This window comes from Helianthus annuus, chromosome 1, assembly GCF_002127325.2.
Source record: "Helianthus annuus cultivar XRQ/B chromosome 1, HanXRQr2.0-SUNRISE, whole genome shotgun sequence".
Lineage (NCBI taxonomy): Eukaryota > Viridiplantae > Streptophyta > Magnoliopsida > Asterales > Asteraceae > Helianthus > Helianthus annuus.
Genome location: NC_035433.2, coordinates 140455621 through 140476458, shown reverse-complemented (window position 1 = coordinate 140476458; position 20838 = coordinate 140455621). Strand labels below are relative to the sequence as shown.

Below are 20838 nucleotides of genomic sequence, written 5' to 3'. Positions count from 1 at the left end.
AGACGTGTTGATTCCAATTTAATGAACTTGAAGAGGGTGTTAGGTGAAGAATGAAACAGGGTTTTATTATATTGGGAACAAGTTGCCTTAAGGATGAACTCCAGGGACCAAAGTGTAATTTTGAAAACAAATATTCCTTCAAATATTCCATCTCGTTGAATTATGGATTCATCTTCATCTCTTCCGAAAACCCTACGGCGGCGGTTAGGAATATCGATTGTGACTCCGTTAAACTTTAAGGTACTGGAATCCATCGCGAAGGAGGCATCGGAGATAAGATCTGCTTCTTGGCTTTTGTCATTGGTTCAACGCGGTTTTAACTCGTGTGACACACTAGTACATAATCCATTTGAGGGTGCGGTGAAATAGATTTGATGATGTGGTGTTCTGGCCGCACCAATTAATTACGCAAAGCTCTCTTTTTTGATGATGCGGTGCATAACCCCGCACCTTTTAAAGGATACAACCGCATCTAAAATTTGGACTACATATGCAACAATAATTACACACTAGCCACGTGGCCACACACCTTGCAATAAAGCAGCATTTTTCATCACCAAAAAAACATATATTTCTTAATTCTGTAAAATTTCTGGGAAATTTAATTAATTTCCCAATAAATATTCTTAATACACAAATATTTATGGCTGAAAATAAAAAATAACAAACAAAAAAATAAAAACTAATATTATACAAGATTCCTAAAGGTACATGTCTTCCGACTTGCCATTAAAAAAACATGTTTTCCGAATGAAACACAAACGTATACCATTTGAAAATATACATATTTTCCATGTGAAGCTCAAAAAAGTTTGCATTCCAAATATGTCAAACAGACCGCTTCATGCCACTTGCAACTCGAACCGACCTCTTCAAACCTTGCAACCCGATCCGTAGAAAACCGCCTAACAAAACATAACATGATATTACCAAAATGAAGCATAATGTAAAACTAATAGTGCTAAATACACTTTGGGATAATATGTACATGTTTTCCGAATTTGACCCGTTTACGTTTAATCAAGTTTTATACTAATAAACTCACACACACACACACCACATATATACATACAAGTAAATGTGTTCAGAATTCTCAGGGGATAACCAGACCTCCAAACACAAAAAAAATGCAGAAAATGTATTTGGAAACCAAAGACTTTAGAATATCATTATAAGATAAATACCATAAATAGCATTCAAATTAAAGTATGAAAAGACCTCTAGAATGGTTTCAGCTAGCTGCATGCATTATCGAAGTCGAGAGCAACCCCTTTGGAATCATCTTGCAAAACAAAAAGAATATTTAAGTAGACTAAACAACTATTTGTAAAATAGAACTGAGCTAAATAATACCTGAAACAAAATGCAACAACCTCAGTGATGCCTTCACAAACTTTGTCTCACCATTCAATGGTAGAAGTTGGTTATTCTCAGCTAGCAGTTCTACAAGGTTTTTTGTGAGAGTGGATCTGCCCATGTAAATCATGCTTAATAGAATTAAGCCTTTTTACTTTAAATAAAGCCAATAAATTCATCTTAAATAGAAAACATAGTTAGAATTACCTAACAAGTTAGGCTCCATGATGCCTTCACAAACTTTGTCTCACCATTCCTGTGTTGTATGCCACCATGTTGCAAACTTAGACGACCTACAATAACCTGCTCATGATTGCAAACTTAGACTCATAACTTATTTGCAAATAACCTGCTCATTATATCACATTGTGTAAGAAGGCATATTAAAAGGAACTAGAAAAAGGCATATTAAAAGAAACTAGAAAAAGACACCATACCATTTTTCTTATAGGAACTTGACTGGCTAGACTTATACTTTGAGTGAAGAAGGCAAGCTATGGTGCACTGGAAGGTATCTGTAGTGAGTGGTGCCAAAGGGAACCAGATGAATGTGATAGAGAGGGTTGTAAATAAAAAAACACATTTTATTGGTCAATTCATCAAACACTTTTGTTAATGATGCTACAAGCCTACAACATACAGTTTACTGAGGCATCTTACCAAACAGCTAGAGTGCATTTGTAAATAAAAAAACACATTTTATTGGTCAATTCAGCCCCAAACTGACAAGTTATACACCATGGTCGAATTATCTAATACTAACCAAACTATGTCACAATCTTTTATAAGTGTAAATACTTTTTAAACAAGTGGCCATTGATATTCAAAATTTTTTTACCATATAAATATTACGATCTACCTGCATATATTTTTACCTAATCAACTAAATGCGAAATCAGACCAACTAAATTGTGGAGAAAAAAAAACAAAACAGAAGCAAAAAAGATGGTATATGTAAAGCATTCGAAGTGTCTTAACTATAACCTGAAGCGCATTCAACAGTTCCAACTTTTATCCTTTGCAAGTATATGAATCTTCACCATGTCCAACTCAACCTACAGACAATCAAGAATAATTGCAACAAAGGTAGTTAAGGTACTTAGACAAATGTGAATAAATTAGAGGGAAAACTAACACAAACATTTCATCAAACACTTGGTATGCACATATTCTAAACATCACAACGAGTGAATAAAAACAGAGATTTAGCCACAACATACTCATATGAACTTAGAGGACAACTGGACACAACGGACAGGAGAGATGCGCTGAACTAGAGGGAAACGACGGTGCAATAGAAGGCAACTATGTTGGATTAATCGGGTTTGTTTACGGGTCACGCGGTTATCGGGTCACGGGTTCAGCGGGTAACACGTTGCGGGTCATGGTCATATGGGTTATTTATGTGGGTCCACTACAAGGAAAAACACCTGTGGAAACCAAATTTTTTAAACTTTTAGGGACGACTTATCGTCCCTATAAGTATTTTTAACCTATAGGAACGATATATGGTATCCACATCTTTTGTTCCTATAGGCCCCTCCCTACAGGTTATTAAGGTGGTCCCTATTGGTGTTGTCCCCATAGATCAACTTTTAGAGACCAAAAGTCGTCCCTATAGAGTTAATATAAAAAAAAACAGATTTAAGCATTTAGATACCAAAAGTCGTCCCTATAGATTTAAAAATAAAAAAAATGGTTTAAACTTTTAGAGGCCAAAAGTCGTCCCTATAAAGTTAAAATAAAAAAAATTGGTTTAAACTTTTAGAGACAAAAAGTTGTCCCTATAAAGTTAAAATAAAAAAAAATTTAAAAATTTGGTTTAAACTTTTAGAGACAAAAGGTCGTCCCTTTAGAGTTAAAATAAAAAAAATTGGTTTAAATGTATAGGGACGATATGTTGTTCCACCAAGTTCAAAAATCATTTTTTTCTTTTTTTCCTATAGGGACAATATATCGTCCCTACAGATTATTATTTTTAATGTGTTTTACTTTTTTTTTACAATTATTAACCTGCTTTTTTAAACTGAATTTAAACAGGAAATTTCAAAACTACATATTATACTAAAGATTCAAAATACAAAATATTCATCATAGTTATCAAGTCCAAGCTTCAAAATAAACATTAGTTATCGAGTACAAACTTCAAATTAAAAGTTTAATACAAATATCTAAGTCTAATCATCATCTTCATCATCTTCGTCAACTTGACGCATTTTTCGTTTCAATTCATTAAGTCGGCTTTGAAATTGTGCTTCCATTTGTTGCATTTGAAACGCATGTTGTTGTTGTTGTTGTTGTAGTAGTTCCAGTAATGCTTGGTTTGAGAATGGTTGCACTTGCACTTGTTGTTGTTGTTGTTGTTGTTGTTGTTGTTGTTGTTGTTGTTGTCGCATTTCTTGTATTTCTTGTCGCATTTGTTGCATCTCTTCTTGCATTTCTTCCAATTGTTGTTGTTGTCTTGGCGGGGGGTATGAGCTCGATATTTCGTGGGTGACATTTTTAACAACACGGCCAACACCGCGTGCGTGCCCATTCCTATGACCCAAGGCACTTTTGAGTACCTCGAGTTCATCAACTGGTGAAGTATCATCGACATCTCTCGACGCTCTAGCTAACTCGTCTTGAATTTTACCCTACATTAAAAGATACATTAGATTTTTTTTACTAAAATTCGACAGCATAACTGGATAAAATCGATAAAACTAACCTGTTCCATCATTAATAATAAAGAATAACAACTCATTCTAGTTTGTATTCATTCAACTTAGCACATACATTAAATTAACCAAAAACACTACCAAAACCTACATCATTCGCCTAAATAGCCCACCATCTACCCAACCTTCCTAATATCCGGTCCTGCTAATTTACATCTATGAGCATTCACAGTAGGCTTCTTATCCACATACTTATAATTTAACTAAAATTACAATAGAACGATTTCTTTCTTATTGCAGCTGACAAGGAAATAAAATCAAAATTTCACACAAATTAGAACTTATTGCAGCTTTATTTACTACTGGTATGGCTAAGCTTTATTTACTACTGGTATAGCTAAGCAAGTTTGTACTTGAATTACCCTAAATGTGTGTTTGAAGTTTAAACAGATTTGAAATAAAAAAGAAACAAATAAAAATTACAAAAAAAGATAAAAACGTGACTCGAACCCAGGATTCTTTAGGGGAAACAGGAGGTTTATTCCACTGAACCAAGTTTGTTATTTGAGTATGGGTTCACCTTTAATAATACTTATGGGTTCACTCCAGTTTACTATATATAATATCTATTAAAATTTCGAAACGCAGTGGGTCCGTGTGAACTCGTTCCGACCAATGTAGATCCGCCCCTGTTTGAAGCGAAGCGCGAAAAGCGTTTTTATGGGCGCCTCGGGCGCCTCACGCCTTAAGCGCGCCAACCCCTTTTTAACTGACCTGTTTTGACCCGCAACCCGACCCAACCCCTTTGCCGGGTCTAGTTAAGTTTCCAGCAAAGTATAAAATAGAAAGAACGTTGCTGCTAGGATTTTAACCCAGAAAGAACACTACTAGGAAACAACTAAATGTTTTTTTACTCACCCAGTCTGCTGCACAAATATCGTTTGCCCATCCCCGCCCTTCCTTGTAGTGTGTCTTCTCAAAAACAGCAATATAGTTTGGGCTTCCAGTTTTTTGCTCCTTGTAAACAACAAATATACTATTTTTCAGATTCAATAGGTATGTTAATACGCATTTAGGTAAAACTAACAGTTTTTCTTACCTCTATGTATCGCCTTTGAGCATAAGATTGACTACCATGATAACTGGGGTATCTTTGTTTTTTTCTGTTTTCTGTATTTGCATTGCTTTGTCTTATATAGGCAGGATCCGTGAACAATATATCAATAAGGTCGACCCACTTTTGCGAATCATAATTCCTAGGTGGGCAACTCTTTGCTCTATCAACATCCTTAGTACCTCCAACTGCCTGAAAATGTTCATGCAGTTTATTCTTTCGACTGCTGTAGCGACTTTGACATTCGGCAATGATTCCGAGCTCAATCCCTGCCCACTGGTCGGCGTCGCCATCTTTATACATGTTGAGATTAAAGTAATCCTATAAAAACAAATAATTAGAAAATATGTAAAAGTTACAAAACTGAAATATGAATAAAACATTACAAATGAGCCCTTACGAAAAGTACGGGATAAACGGATTTTTTGTACTCAGGTGGAACACTCTGCCAACTTTTAAAATGCATAGGAACTACGCTTGCAATAGTGTTGGAGATAAATCTTATAAAATCCTGGGCATGCGGTCCAGTGAACTTATACTGACGTGCCTGAGCAGTAAAGTTAATGGGTAGTGGATCACCATTGTTGTCACACCCCAACCAATGGCGGAAACATCGGGATGAGACGAAGTGTGAAGATTGCTAGAGACATCATAACGCTATTTGTGACAATATTTAGAAAATCCAAATTTCATTTCATTTCATAACTTCAAATAGTCAACATTACAAGAAATTCAAATACGACAAGTTTAACATAACAACATGATAACATAACAAAATTTTGATACAACATTTTAAACCCTAACGTCTATATGTGTATCTAGGCATCAACGCTACTTCATTTCATAGCATCATCGTCCTCAACCTGTAACATGTTTAAAATAAAGTTCAATGCAAAAGCAAAGGCGAGTATACAAGTTTGATACGTACATAGCAAAAGATAAGTTTGAACAATTCCTCATAGCAAGCATGTGATTCAAGATAAACATTTAAACATGGCATGTGTCTAACATATCAAACCAAGAAAACGCAATATGCTCAAGACATAACCTCAAGTTTACGGGCGGGTCGTTAATCCTATAGCGCTACATATGTCAAGGTTTGGCTCGTACGAAGTTAATGATAAGTTCAACACATAAGAATAACCCAAGTTTAAAGTATCAAGCCATCAAGTATACAAGCATGTTATAGGAACGTTCATGTGTTTAACAAAAGGTTCATGTGTAAGTTTTCAATAGGTAAACATGTTACACCCCAAAAGTGGTAAAAGTAAAAAGGGGGAAATACGAGTATACTCACAAAGTTTGCATATGTTTTCCGATTATCCAGTTGTTGACGAGTAGAGATTTAGAGTCCGAATGTATAAGGGTTAAGGTTCAAGTATGTTTAGAGTCGAGATTCGGTGTTTAAAACAACATAAAAATAAGATATGAGAATAACATGGAAAATAATCATTTAGTACATATGATGCTTGTTCTTGACACTAGGAAACTCGAAGGAGTTTAGATGTTTTCATGGAACAAGATTCCATTAGAATCGTGACAAGTTATCATAGTCTAGGATGATGTAATCTAGTACCCCGACATATGAACACTAGTTCATCATCAAAGATTCGATTATTCGAATAATATATTTAGGTTATATAATATATGTCCAATAGTTCAAGCATGAGGTAGAAGATTAAAATCTTCATTTTGGTACCTCTAAATGTCATAGAAGTCATGTAGGAGGTAGGAAGATCAAGTCTTCCATTTAGGCACCTCTATGTGTTCACCACTACACTTGATGTAAAAAAAACAACCAAGGAGGGTCATGAACATACAATAAAGAATAAGAAATATACACACTAACTAAGAGAAATCATCAAATCATGTGAGGATTGTATGTTTGGACAACCCAAGTTGTTCCATAATCACTCATGTATCAAAGACAATGTTTGACATGACTTGTGGGTTAAAAACCCTAAACAAAACACCAAGTTTATGAGGTTTAATCCTCTGATTTTAAATGTCTCAACCTTGTTTTTAAGCTTAACCAACCATGGGATAAGTTGTAAGCATTAGGACATAGGTATGAGATGTGTTAGACACAAGTTGCATAGGTTTAAACAAGTTTTTGATGAACATAAAAACAAACAGAAAGTTTATGGACTATTTCGGGGCATTTCCAGGTCTGATTTCTCCAAGGAGAAGTCTAGGAATCGAACCCCATGATTATACAAGCAAGTAGGAAAAAGAATCGAGTGAATCGGATAAGAATTGAGTGAGTTATGCCCATTTTCGTGAAGGGGTGTCAATCTACTCGAACCCTTACTTTCAGCTACGGTTTGGTGGATGTTTTGTGAGTTTTTAGGGTTGCAAAAGTGGTATGGAGGCTGGTTATAAGTGGTATTTATAGGGGGAAGGATTAGGGTTTCAATGGGTTGGGCTTTGGAAGTGTTTAGAAGGGGTTACACCTTGAAACTAGCCCACAAAACCCAACTATATGGGGCTGAATTTGGCTGAATTTGGGCTGCCATATTTCTTTATTTTTTTATTTTTTTAAAACATTATAATGAGTAATTTTGTTAGTTAAGTTGTGTAATAATATGCAACAATGTTTCCCCTAACTTGTAACAAGGTGAAATATGAAATAAAACATGATTTAACTAGGTAAAAGTGTAACGTACAAGTTTTATTTACGAAGCAAGTTCCGTATTTTACAACGATTACAATGAAAGAATGGTTATAAGAACACAAGATTTCCAAAGTTAGAATTTCACGTAAGGTTTCTAAATGTAGGAAGTTTGAAAACGCAGGGCGTTACAGTCTCCCCTCCTTTAGGAAATTTCGTCCCGAAATTTATTCAAGAGGAAGGCTTGAAAGAGTTTTTGGCATAAAGGTGATCATTAAGAATTGAAACTTGGGAAGTTTGAAAGTTTTGAAAAGTACCAAATTTTTGGAGAACATCAAGGTAGATTTGCAAGGGGAAGTTTTTACGGATAGTATAAAAAAATCATACTTTCGTAAAACCTGTTTATTGAGAGGGACGAAAAGGTTTGTTACTTTAAATAAAGCAATAGAGAGATACTAAGTATAGTTACACAAGAATCAAGAATAGGGAGGCTATTTTATAGGTAATGAGGTAAGTTAGGACTCAAATGTTTAAACAAGCTGGATTGCGAACGAGTTTTGTATAAAATAATACGAGTATAGAATGAACGAATGGCTCTTAAAGAGTACAAGTATGTGAATAGCATAAGTGTTGGATAGATGAACGTAGTGTGTTAAGGATGAAGTCTCGTCATGAATAATCGGATATAATGCGTTTGTGAGTTGCGTGAAGTTGTATTAGGTCCAAAAGGTCTGCAACACACTGAATTTCTCATGGCACGTTTTACGAAAGTTTGGTAACATGGTGAAAACACTTATATATAGGAAGTACCAGCGGCGTATCCACCATGTTTTAACCACATTACGTCCGTTTCGTTACTCGGGGTCATGTTACGTTCCGTGTCTTACCATACACAGTAGTACACTCTATGGTTCTCATACGCCTATCACTATAATCCCGTGTGCACCCGCGATTATACTGATTGTCGCATGATCCACATAGCTTGTACTAGTTATGTATGAATCAAGGTATACATGAATTTGAAAATAAGAATGTGTACATAGAAGAATGTCGTATGTAAGCATGTTTATGTTTAAGCATGTATGGGACCCACGTAAGCGAATCCCTCGGATTACGCTCGCGTATAGGTACGAATGTACGAATCATGAGTAAGGATGAAAGTATGAGCATAAGTTTAAGTATGAATACGCATGTATGTATGAGCATAAACATAAAACATGTAAGTAGTATGTGTACAAGCAGAAGCGTAAAACGTATAAGTAGTATGTGTATGAGTACAAGCATAAAACGTATGAACATAGGTGTAGGTATGAAAAATAAATATTGCGTATATGGTGTACGTTGAGACATTGCGGAGAAAAAAAACAGGTTAAGTATGTAGATACGAACGATATAAATGATGTTATCGCGAGATATCGACTAAAATGTGTATGATGATGTGCATGTATAGTTGTTTAAACAAAACGTTGAGTTTGCCGAATCAAAATTAGATTGAGCTTGGTTTGAAAGGTAGAATATAGTTTGTATATGTAAAGGAACATAAAGTACTCATTGGTCATGCTTAACGTATTTTGTAATGATTGAAATGCTACTTTTGTTTAAAAAAAAAAGGAGTTCACGTATGTTGAAAATTGTCGGTCCCCATGAAGTCTTCTAGCCCACGTGTTATGAAATTTGGATGACGAGTTAAGCGTTGTAGAGAAGGTTTTTTTTTTTTTTTTTTTTTTTTTTTTTAAATAACGGGTTTGTTTCATTTGCATCAAAACATGAAAATTTTGGACTTTGAAAGTTCTTGTGAAAACGTCGACCCTTAGAAAAGAAAAGAAATTTAGTAAAAGAACTTAGTGATTGTTTAAAAATAATTTTAACAAAGGATTTATTGATGTTGGAAAGAGTATTTGGTAAACGGTCATATAACATCTATGAGGTCTTATAAGTAATTGAGAAAGGTTAGTTTGATTTCGATTAAGAGTGGAAGTCTCTAGTATGATGATATAATGTGAACGTGTTTCAGTTAATAAATCAGATGTGAAGTTCATGGGCAAGAGATTCATTAGACCGATTAAATTGATAGGTAGCATTTCGTAAGGTTTGGAAATTCATGTAGTAAAACGGTAAAGACATGATTAAGAATCTTGTGTATATGATTTGAGTGAAAATGGGTGGTAGAATAAGAAGTACGTTTGATAAACAATGTATTTTGAAATCGGTATAAGTAGGTATTTTGAATAATGATAAATGATTTAGGTATAAAACATGATCGGGTTTGCATAATAAAATATTTTGAAAGAGAAGTTTTGGGTAACGGTCACCTAAGTAAGGGAATCACCCCTAACTCGTTGGTGAGGTCGTTTTAAGGGAAGAGGGGTGGAGTCAATCGTCAAGGTAAGGAAGTCACTCCAATCTCGATGATACCTCTCCACTAGTTGTTACAAGGAATATGAATTTAAATTATATGAAAATCATGCATATATAAATGTATCGAAAAGGTTCGATATGTTGTGCGTGTGAAAAGAGAAATCAAAGGTAAACTCGAGGTTGAAAGATTGCATCGTATAAAATGAACAATAGAAACACATGTTTGACCAAAGTTTGGAGTGTTCCAAACGGAACTTTGACTAACCAAAGTGGTCGAAAAGTCTTTTGAATTTGAGGAGCATGCTTTGGCCTAATAGGTAAAATACTCTCGCCGACAAGTCGGTTAACGGTATTTACCCTTCCGGTTACTACATGTCCCAAATCAATCGAAGTTTCGAGACTTGGCGGGATTTATGAAAAAAATCAAGGAGTGGAACTAGTCGACAAGGTGCGGGTTTCACCCCTATCTTGACGATTTCGTATCCTAAGTGTGGTTGGTACTCGTCGGGTCAAAATTTAAATTTCGACATGTTGACGAGGGTCCACTAGAATTTGAAATTTGAGATTTGCCATTTAGATGTGGATTTCACTCCTAGCTCAATGGCGATATCTCGTGTAAAAAGAAGAATAGATAGATTGAGAGTCGTTCACTAAATTGTGGGTTTCACGCCTATTTTGGTGAATTCGTCTCATTTGTACAATATGAGTGTTGTCGGATTTAGAATAATCGAGTAAAATGCATGAGGGAAGTGTATGTCGAAGGAGATACACAAACAAGTATAAACACATAAGAAAGCATATCAAGGATGATACTTAAATAATGAAATAAAACAAGTATTAACACATAGAGAAATATGTCAAGAATAACACATAAAGAATCGAACAACGAAACAACTGTTAACACATAATAAAACAAGCATTAATGCGTAAGAATAACATGTCGAATATTACACATGAGTAACATACATGTTTAAAAGAGCATAAATAAGTAACAAATAAAGTATCATGTAGTAGTCCAAGCAAAGCATACGAATAAGGTTCTAAAACTATAGACTAGGCTAAAGCATTCCTACTTTTCCTAATTCCCTATAGTTATGGCTCTGATACCAATCTGTCACACCCCAACCAATGGCGGAAACATCGGGATGAGACGAAGTGTGAAGATTGCTAGAGACATCATAACGCTATTTGTGACAATATTTAGAAAATCCAAATTTCATTTCATTTCATAACTTCAAATAGTCAACATTACAAGAAATTCAAATACGACAAGTTTAACATAACAACATGATAACATAACAAAATTTTGATACAACATTTTAAACCCTAACGTCTATATATGTATCTAGGCATCAACGCTACTTCATTTCATAGCATCATCGTCCTCAACCTGTAACATGTTTAAAATAAAGTTCAATGCAAAAGCAAATGCGAGTATACAAGTTTGATACGTACATAGCAAAAGATAAGTTTGAACAATTCCTCATAGCAAGCATGTGATTCAAGATAAACATTTAAACATGGCATGTGTCTAACATATCAAACCAAGAAAACGCAATATGCTCAAGACATAACCTCAAGTTTACGGGCGGGTCGTTAATCCTATAGCGCTACATATGTCAAGGTTTGGCTCGTACGAAGTTAATGATAAGTTCAACACATAAGAATAACCCAAGTTTAAAGTATCAAGCCATCAAGTATACAAGCATGTTATAGGAACGTTCATGTGTTTAACAAAAGGTTCATGTGTAAGTTTTCAATAGGTAAACATGTTACACCCCAAAAGTGGTAAAAGTAAAAAGGGGGAAATACGAGTATACTCACAAAGTTTGCATATGTTTTCCGATTATCCAGTTGTTGACGAGTAGAGATTTAGAGTCCGAATGTATAAGGGTTAAGGTTCAAGTATGTTTAGAGTCGAGATTCGGTGTTTAAAACAACATAAAAATAAGATATGAGAATAACATGGAAAATAATCATTTAGTACATATGATGCTTGTTCTTGACACTAGGAAACTCGAAGGAGTTTAGATGTTTTCATGGAACAAGATTCCATTAGAATCGTGACAAGTTATCATAGTCTAGGATGATGTAATCTAGTACCCCGACATATGAACACTAGTTCATCATCAAAGATTCGATTATTCGAATAATATATTTAGGTTATATAATATATGTCCAATAGTTCAAGCATGAGGTAGAAGATTAAAATCTTCATTTTGGTACCTCTAAATGTCATAGAAGTCATGTAGGAGGTAGGAAGATCAAGTCTTCCATTTAGGCACCTCTATGTGTTCACCACTACACTTGATGTAAAAAAAACAACCAAGGAGGGTCATGAACATACAATAAAGAATAAGAAATATACACACTAACTAAGAGAAATCATCAAATCATGTGAGGATTGTATGTTTGGACAACCCAAGTTGTTCCATAATCACTCATGTATCAAAGACAATGTTTGACATGACTTGTGGGTTAAAAACCCTAAACAAAACACCAAGTTTATGAGGTTTAATCCTCTGATTTTAAATGTCTCAACCTTGTTTTTAAGCTTAACCAACCATGGGATAAGTTGTAAGCATTAGGACATAGGTATGAGATGTGTTAGACACAAGTTGCATAGGTTTAAACAAGTTTTTGATGAACATAAAAACAAACAGAAAGTTTATGGACTATTTCGGGGCATTTCCAGGTCTGATTTCTCCAAGGAGAAGTCTAGGAATCGAACCCCATGATTATACAAGCAAGTAGGAAAAAGAATCGAGTGAATCGGATAAGAATTGAGTGAGTTATGCCCATTTTCGTGAAGGGGTGTCAATCTACTCGAACCCTTACTTTCAGCTACGGTTTGGTGGATGTTTTGTGAGTTTTTAGGGTTGCAAAAGTGGTATGGAGGCTGGTTATAAGTGGTATTTATAGGGGGAAGGATTAGGGTTTCAATGGGTTGGGCTTTGGAAGTGTTTAGAAGGGGTTACACCTTGAAACTAGCCCACAAAACCCAACTATATGGGGCTGAATTTGGCTGAATTTGGGCTGCCATATTTCTTTATTTTTTTATTTTTTTAAAACATTATAATGAGTAATTTTGTTAGTTAAGTTGTGTAATAATATGCAACAATGTTTCCCCTAACTTGTAACAAGGTGAAATATGAAATAAAACATGATTTAACTAGGTAAAAGTGTAACGTACAAGTTTTATTTACGAAGCAAGTTCCGTATTTTACAACGATTACAATGAAAGAATGGTTATAAGAACACAAGATTTCCAAAGTTAGAATTTCACGTAAGGTTTCTAAATGTAGGAAGTTTGAAAACGCAGGGCGTTACAATTGTTTTGTTCACATTTTTTAAATAACTTCACATTTCTCCCCCGTCCACGCTTTCTCTTGGCTTGTGCTACATTGATACGTAAAACTCAAAAGTTAGCAAATTGAAAAGATATTCTAATCTAAGTCGACCAGCAATTTTATTTGATTTTAGACAACCAGATCGAAACAATGACCCTTTGTGTATAAAAAAACCTTATGCTCCATTACAATTTCTATTTATGCATGTCTTTTTGTAGGTTATCAGATCCTGACCCTAACCGAGACAAATAACACAACAACATAATAAAAACGCTTTGATCAAAAACTAATTATATGAATACATGATTAAACGAAACAACTTACAAGACTCGCAAATGCTAGGGATTCTGATTGAATTCCTATTGGGATCCTGACTCCCACCATCTCCCCCGTGTCCACGTGCAACATCAGCCATTCCTTCAAAAAAAATAACATGTAATAAAGATATAATAAACAAAAATAATTTAAACAATTTAAAATGAATTAATAGTAAGCATACATTCAATCAGAATCATCACTAGAATAACATGTGTATAAAAGATCGACGTTATCGTCAACCATAAAATCATCTTTTATTTGGACTTCCTCATCTGAAGGGTATAAAAGATCATCTTCTTCATTGTCTTCATAATCATCAAATTCATCATTGACGTCGACATCAAATTCACCATCACCATCAATGAAATTTTCATCATCATTGTTATTTTCATCAAAGCCCGAGTCGACTACCAAGTTGTAATCTGATGATTGTGTGTCGTGCAATAAATCTATCTCATTAACAATACTCATACTTGGATGATCCCAGAGTTTTCGATGGTGAACGTCTTCCACAACCCTCCAATTGTCGGTGCTTCGAGAAGGATCTTGGAGATAGAAGACTTGTTTAGCTTGTGTCGCTAATATATATTGTTGATCATCATACCATTCGTTACCAACAAACCATTCACGACTAATGTTGATAGAAACGATATTGTTTTTCTTTTCTAATCTTTTACCCGACGTGTCGAACCATTTACAACGAAATAGTACAACCGAATATTTATGTAGATACTTCAACTCTATGATCTGCTCCAATTGACCATAAAATAGAGTACCATCTTCTCCTATTGAAACAACACCACTGTTCTGAGTAGTGCGTCGAACATCACGACTGTGTACCACAAATCTAACTCCATTGACTATGCAAGCATCGTAAGAACATGCTCTTGTTGGACCATAGGCCAATGCCATTAATTCGTTGGTACAGTCCGGAGACATATTATGTGATGATGAAGATGTATCTGCTTCATATTTAAACCATGAGGAAAATTCTGTTTTCATGTCCCGCCCAGGAAAGTCGGATTTAAATTTACTGAATTAGGGACAAAATGCTTAAATTAGTTTATCATAATAGCTAAAATCTTGGTTTTAAAAAGCGAGAGGCGCACAAAAGCGACGGGGCGCCAAGGCTTGCGCCTCAGGCGCGCTTTTTAAAACCCAAGCTAAAATGAATATAAAAAATAAAAAACTTACCATTTGTAGTCCTCAATTTCATGGCAGTTGTTCAATACAAAATAATGTAATGATTTGTTTGCCTCTTCAGAAAGATCAAGGATTTCAACCTTGGACATTGGTCGACACTGAGATGAAAACACATGCAAATGCCTCTTTGGAATGTCGGCATCTGCATTTCTATCGGGATGGTTGAATTTGGTTTGGATACCCTCAAGATACATAGAGCAGAATGTCAATGCTTCATCCGCAACATAACCCTCTGCTATTGAGCCTTCAGGCCTTGCTTTGTTTCTGAGATACCCTTTCAGCTTTTTCATGTATCTTTCGAAAGGATACATCCATCTCATATACACAGGCCCACCAAGAATAGCTTCTTGAGGTAAATGAAGAACTAGATGAACCATTATGTCAAAAAATGCTGGAGGATATACCAATTCCAAATTGCATAATATATTTACCACGTTCTTTTCTTGTTTATACATGTCTTCCACATCTAATGATCGTGCACAAATTTTTTGAAATAATGTGCAAAGGTCAGTGATTGCTGTTGAAACATTTGTAGGTACACCTGCTCGGACCCCTATTGGTAGCAATCGTTGCATGAGGATGTGATAATCATGAGATTTTAACCCGGTTATATTTGAATTATTAGAAAGCACCTTATTTTTAAAGTTGGATCCAAAACCATCAGGTAGTCTCACTCCTCTAATGAATTCACAAAAATGTTCTCGTCCATCGGTTGTGAAAGAGTAGGGAGCATGTGGTTGGTTGACCTTGTTGTTATTCTTTGTTAGCCATAAATTTTCTCGAATACCCATCTTTTCCAAGTCTTGTCTTGCTTTGTGTGTGTCTTTTGATTTTTCATTCATTAGCAAAGTACCCAACAAGCTCTCAGCCACATTTTTCTCCACATGCATAACATCAAGATTGTGTTTGAGAAGGAGAGAAGACCAATATTCCAACTCAAAGAAGATACTCCGTTTGGTCCAATTCAACTCAAACGAAGCACGTTTTCTTTTCACACCTCCATGTCTAGAATGTTTCCCCGGAACACGATCGGGGAGACGATCTAGTTGTTCTAATATTCTTGCATTAGTCAATGGTCTAGGAGGACGCCTCGTCTCTTTTTTGCCATCAAATGACAAATCTTGCCTCAATTTATGTTGCCTGCGCAAGAATCGCCTGTGACCAACAAAAGCAATCTTATTGTTTATAGGGCACGAGGGTGTGTCTTCGTTACAAGTAGCACAAGCTTTATACCCTTGACCACTCCATCCAGACAAGCTGCTACGAGCAGGGTAATCATTAATAGTCCATAATAGTGCCGCACGCATCTTGAATACAGTTTTGGTCGAGGCATCTCTCATTTGGACTCCTTCGTTCCACAACATTTTCAACTCGTCCACCAGCGGCCTTAGAAAAACATCAATGTCCTTTCCAGGTGATTTAGGGCCGGGAATTAACAAAGTTAGCATAAAAGAAGACTCTTTCATACATAACCACGGTGGTGTATTATAATTTGTCAACACTACTGGCCACATACTGTAAGCTTGAGTCGAGTTACTGAACGGATTAAATCCATCAGCAGCCAAACCCAAACGAACATTTCTGGGTTCTTGAGCAAATTCTGGATAGCTCTTATCAAACTCTTGCCATGCCTTTCCATCAACCGGATGACGCATCATACCATCTGTTGAGCGTCCAGTATAATGCCAGATCATATCTTTTGCTATGAATCTACAACTATACATTCGTCGAAGCCGGGGAGTTAAAGGAAAGTAGCGTAACACTTTTTTTGCTATTTTCTTCCCCTTTGTGTTTTTGTCAATCCATCTGCCCTCGTTACAAACTGGACAGTTTTCCATCTCGGCATTCTCCTTCCAAAACAAAGCGCAATCATTAACGCAAGCATGGATTTTTTCATATCCTAAACCAATCTTACTCATCTTCTTCTTAGCTTCGTAGTGTGAGGCTGGAATCTTATTTTCTTTTGGCAATGCAACTCTTAAAAACTCTAAAAGTTGGTCAAATGAACTATCTGTCCATTTATTGATGACTTTCATATGCATTAATTTTGCTAGGCCGCTTAGGGAAGACATCCAACTACAACCGGGGTATAACTCGGTATAGAGCTCCTTGAACAATTCATCAAATTCTGGGTCTAAACCAATTCCATCATTTATTGCTGGAGTACTTGTTCCTTCGGTAGGTGTAGCAGTATGTGTAGCTCCTGGGGTATGAGTAAGTTGTTCCGCCATAATATCATCAATTAAGTCAAACATCTCATTGCTTGTTGTGAGAGTATGTGTTCGGTGAGAGAAAAGGGCTGCTATCTCCTCAGCCTGTGGATGTTCCTCACCATGATAATGCCATGTTCGGTATGATGATAGAAACCCACTCTCGTGTATGTGGTTTCCTATTGTTTTCAAATCATGTCGTATCCCATTGCAACATCGTCGACATGGGCAAAACGCTTTGCCTTGATCGTCGACATGGTTCTTGGCAATCTCTATAAAGTTGCGAATACCGTTTAAGAAATCCGGAGAATTCCGGTTTCCCAATTTAATCCAACTCTTATCAATTGTCATAACTGTTTCAATATTAATAATTATATATATATATATATATGTGTGTGTGTGTGTGTGTGTATAAACATAAATACATTTAGACAGAAATGTACATACAATAAACGCTTCTGAACGCTGCACTTTTTGACATTTTTTGTTGAAAAATCTACATTTTTGGGGGTTTTTTTGGTGAAAAAAACCTGCAGTTTTTAGGCCTTTTTTGCTGAAAGAACCTGCGCTTTTTTGACATTTTTAATGATAAAAACCTTCTTTTTTTTTGCTGAAAAAACCTGCAGATTTTTGGCCTTTTTTGCCATTTTTCGCTCAAAAAACCTTATAAGCAACGTACACGTTGTTAACTGACAACATCAAACAGGTTATAAGCATAAACCTGACCCGACAATTTCCCGACCCGACCCGATGACCGAAATTCTTTGAAACAAAGAACCGAAAAAACACACCTGATAGAGAAGTCAGATATCACCTCCTTCTTCAACTACCTAGAAGCATATATCCAAGAGGCAACAGCAACATATGCCAGCTCAACTGCCAGAAAAATATAATTTCTTTTTATAGATACATACATACAAATTATATATAAACTTAAGAATCAAGAAAGAAGGCTCAGGACATTGCTTTTTGGGGACGAAGAGAAGGTACAATGGTTCTATTACTGGCTCAATGCTAGCTCTAACCACAAGGTAAGTGGTGGTTCTGTAAGTCTGTAACACTATTTTGGGTGCATTAGTGGTTTTGAACTTGAGCCCAGGTGAACTTCACAACAAGTTATAAATTAACTATCTTGCTGAGTTTTGCAAGTCTGACAAATTTATTTTGTATGTGTTATAAAAATGTGTATATAAAAGAGATTTGTTATAGTAACTAAATGCATACATCTATAACGCATAAATAATGAATTTTGGTGCTGGGCGAAGGGCGAAGACGATCAGTTGGGGCTTTTGATGGGCCCAGCTGGGGCTTTTGATGGGTATTCTGCAGCGGGTAAAGATACAAGGGGGTAATGACGTTTGGTGCTGGGCGAAGGGCGAAGACGATCAGTTCTCCACAAAAGCGCTACGTCTGGAAATCTGCTCTAAATCGACTGTTCCAAGAGATGCTGGCATTTTTATGTGAATGCTTGGGCGCCGCTTAAAGCTAATTTTTTAGTTTGGAGAGCAGATTTGGGGCGTTAAAAAAAATATAGTCGATGTTGTTAAAAAAAAAAATACATACAGACTAGATATGTATAAAAAGCATGTAAATTCTAAACAAAAAAGTGTATCTATTCAGCCAGGACAACCCATTTCGATCCATACCAAAAACTCCCATTTATGAACTGCCAATTTTTCCACCTCTGGTTCAGATCACATAAGTGCAATCATGTATAATGTGCAAGCAAGTCTCTCAAGACATAGACATACACAAATAATAAATAAATAATTAATAATTAGCTGTGAAAAATATCATCACCTCAAACAAGACCTCTTTTCCATGATTGGATCTTAGTAACTCTCACAGCATGCATCAATGAGACTCTGTGTAGACAAATATAAAAATAAGCTTTATTTATATGCATACAAGTGTAGAAGCATGTGCCAATGCAAAAATATGAAACCAGACTCACATTGACACTACCGAATTAAACAAGTGACCTGAAGGTGTTTGGCAGAATCTGGTGCGAGGGTGGATCTCGTGTGAGTGCAAACAGTGGTGGTGGTGGTGGTTCCTGGAAACAGCGGCTGTTGGAGGGTGGATCTAGTGCGAGGTGCGGAGGTGCTGCTTGGAGCCCGTTGAAGGTGCGTAGGTGCTGGTTGAACACGGTGGTGGTTGATTTAGGGCAAAATTCTGGGAGGTGCTCACTGTGATAGTGAGAGTGGAAGAAATGAAATTGGGGGCAAATGGTGTTTGGTGCGCGGTATAATTGTTTTTGGCAAAAATTTTAAACCTTATGGGGACGACATTTAGTCTTCAATGGTTAAGAATTCTACAAGGACAATATATCGTCCCTATAGATTAAATTATTTATTTTTTATATTTTTTTTACAATCTATATTTAAGAATATAAATAATAAAAAGTTTTTTGTAATATATTATAATATATAAAAATAAATATATTATAAAGAAAATAATCCGAACGAAGCCGAGCTGAGCTACCAAACGAGCCAAACCGAGCCAATTCGACTCGTTATGAGCTGAGCCGGGCGGGCTCACTTTCTAACTGAGCTGAGCTAGCTCGGCTCACTTTCAAACCGAGCCATATCGAGCGGGCTCACTTTCTAACCGAGCCGAGCGGGCTCACTTATGTTTTGATTAAGAAGATTTATAAACCCTATAAAAACTAAATCAAATTTATGTATTGTGTTTTATGTTTATGTCGAAATTAAGTTATTAACCAATTAACCAAAATTTTCAAATTCGGTTATGAAAACCCCAAAACAAAACCGAACCGGTTCGTGCTCACCCATATCACAGTACACACATACATACACAATTCCATATACATACACAAACACACATAGATACGTACATACATACATACACGTATACACATACATACGCACACTAACACAATAACACAGACATACACATATATTAACACGTAGACACATACTAAACAAAGACATATAGATACGTACGGGTATACATGCATACATATCCACATCCACATATACTAACACATGCACACATATACGCATACTAACACAATAACACGTACATACACATATACTAACATGCACACACATACGCACACTAATACATACACACTCTACATAATTACATACACATACACATGCGCACACATATACACTAACACATACACATACACGTCTATTGACACTTACACATCCACATACACGTCTATTGACACTTACACATCCACATACACACACGTACAATGCACATGCATGCTCATGACCCTGAAGATGGTGTAACATTGAATCCTTATTAATTCTAATGGAATAATTTCCTGCCTCGTTTGCTTTATTAACCGCATAAGGTAGAAGTTTCATACGATACATACCTTTAAGAGAATTGGCAGACGACAACGGTGGCCACAATTTATGGTTGCTAACAGAGGAATCAGGCAAGCACACCTGACTCATGGTGGTTTGTAGCTTTCCAATTAGAGGTTCCTTATTCGAGTAGATCATTAACTTCCTAGGTCATTTTCGACGATTCAAGATAGTGTGATAGCTGTTGCTCCATTTAGTTGTCATATATGGGGTCTCCGGTGACTAAATGTGTGGCATTCGGTTAAAGCCCTCATGACGTGGTTGAGAAGGTTATGGATTCGAAACCGGTATGAGCATTTGGTCATCCACTAGTT

At 35.9% G+C, this 20838-nt stretch overlaps 1 protein-coding gene and 1 long non-coding RNA gene across 8 annotated transcripts; both read right to left on the bottom strand.

Annotated features, from left to right (window-relative positions):
* Positions 1–569: 569 nt before the first annotated feature.
* On the bottom strand, positions 570–2981 carry LOC110881358. Of its 2 annotated transcripts, XR_002559707.2 has the most exons (6): positions 2577–2981; positions 1794–2411; positions 1564–1659; positions 1354–1469; positions 1219–1282; positions 570–905 (listed from the first exon to the last, which is right to left on the bottom strand). It is a non-coding gene; the product is annotated as an uncharacterized LOC110881358 (long non-coding RNA). The 2 variants fall into 2 exon arrangements; XR_004863215.1 differs by lacking the exon at positions 1219–1282 and having other exon boundaries at positions 2577–2980.
* A 406-nt stretch (positions 2982–3387) lies between these two features.
* On the bottom strand, positions 3388–19440 carry LOC110881340 (probable serine/threonine-protein kinase fhkB). Of its 6 annotated transcripts, none has more exons than XR_004863198.1 (5): positions 19163–19440; positions 18981–19045; positions 17972–18056; positions 13774–13866; positions 11442–11489 (listed from the first exon to the last, which is right to left on the bottom strand). XR_004863198.1 is itself a non-coding variant. In XM_022129635.2 (4 exons), exons 1-4 carry the CDS (start codon positions 5594–5596, stop codon positions 3534–3536), a joined length of 960 nt encoding a protein of 319 aa, XP_021985327.1. In that variant the 5' UTR covers positions 5597–5705; the 3' UTR covers positions 3388–3533. The 6 variants fall into 6 exon arrangements, 1 of the variants encoding a protein (XP_021985327.1); XR_002559704.2 differs by lacking the exon at positions 11442–11489 and adding an exon at positions 13356–13498 and having other exon boundaries at positions 19135–19440; XR_004863197.1 differs by lacking the exon at positions 11442–11489 and adding an exon at positions 13356–13498.
* Positions 19441–20838: the final 1398 nt, after the last annotated feature.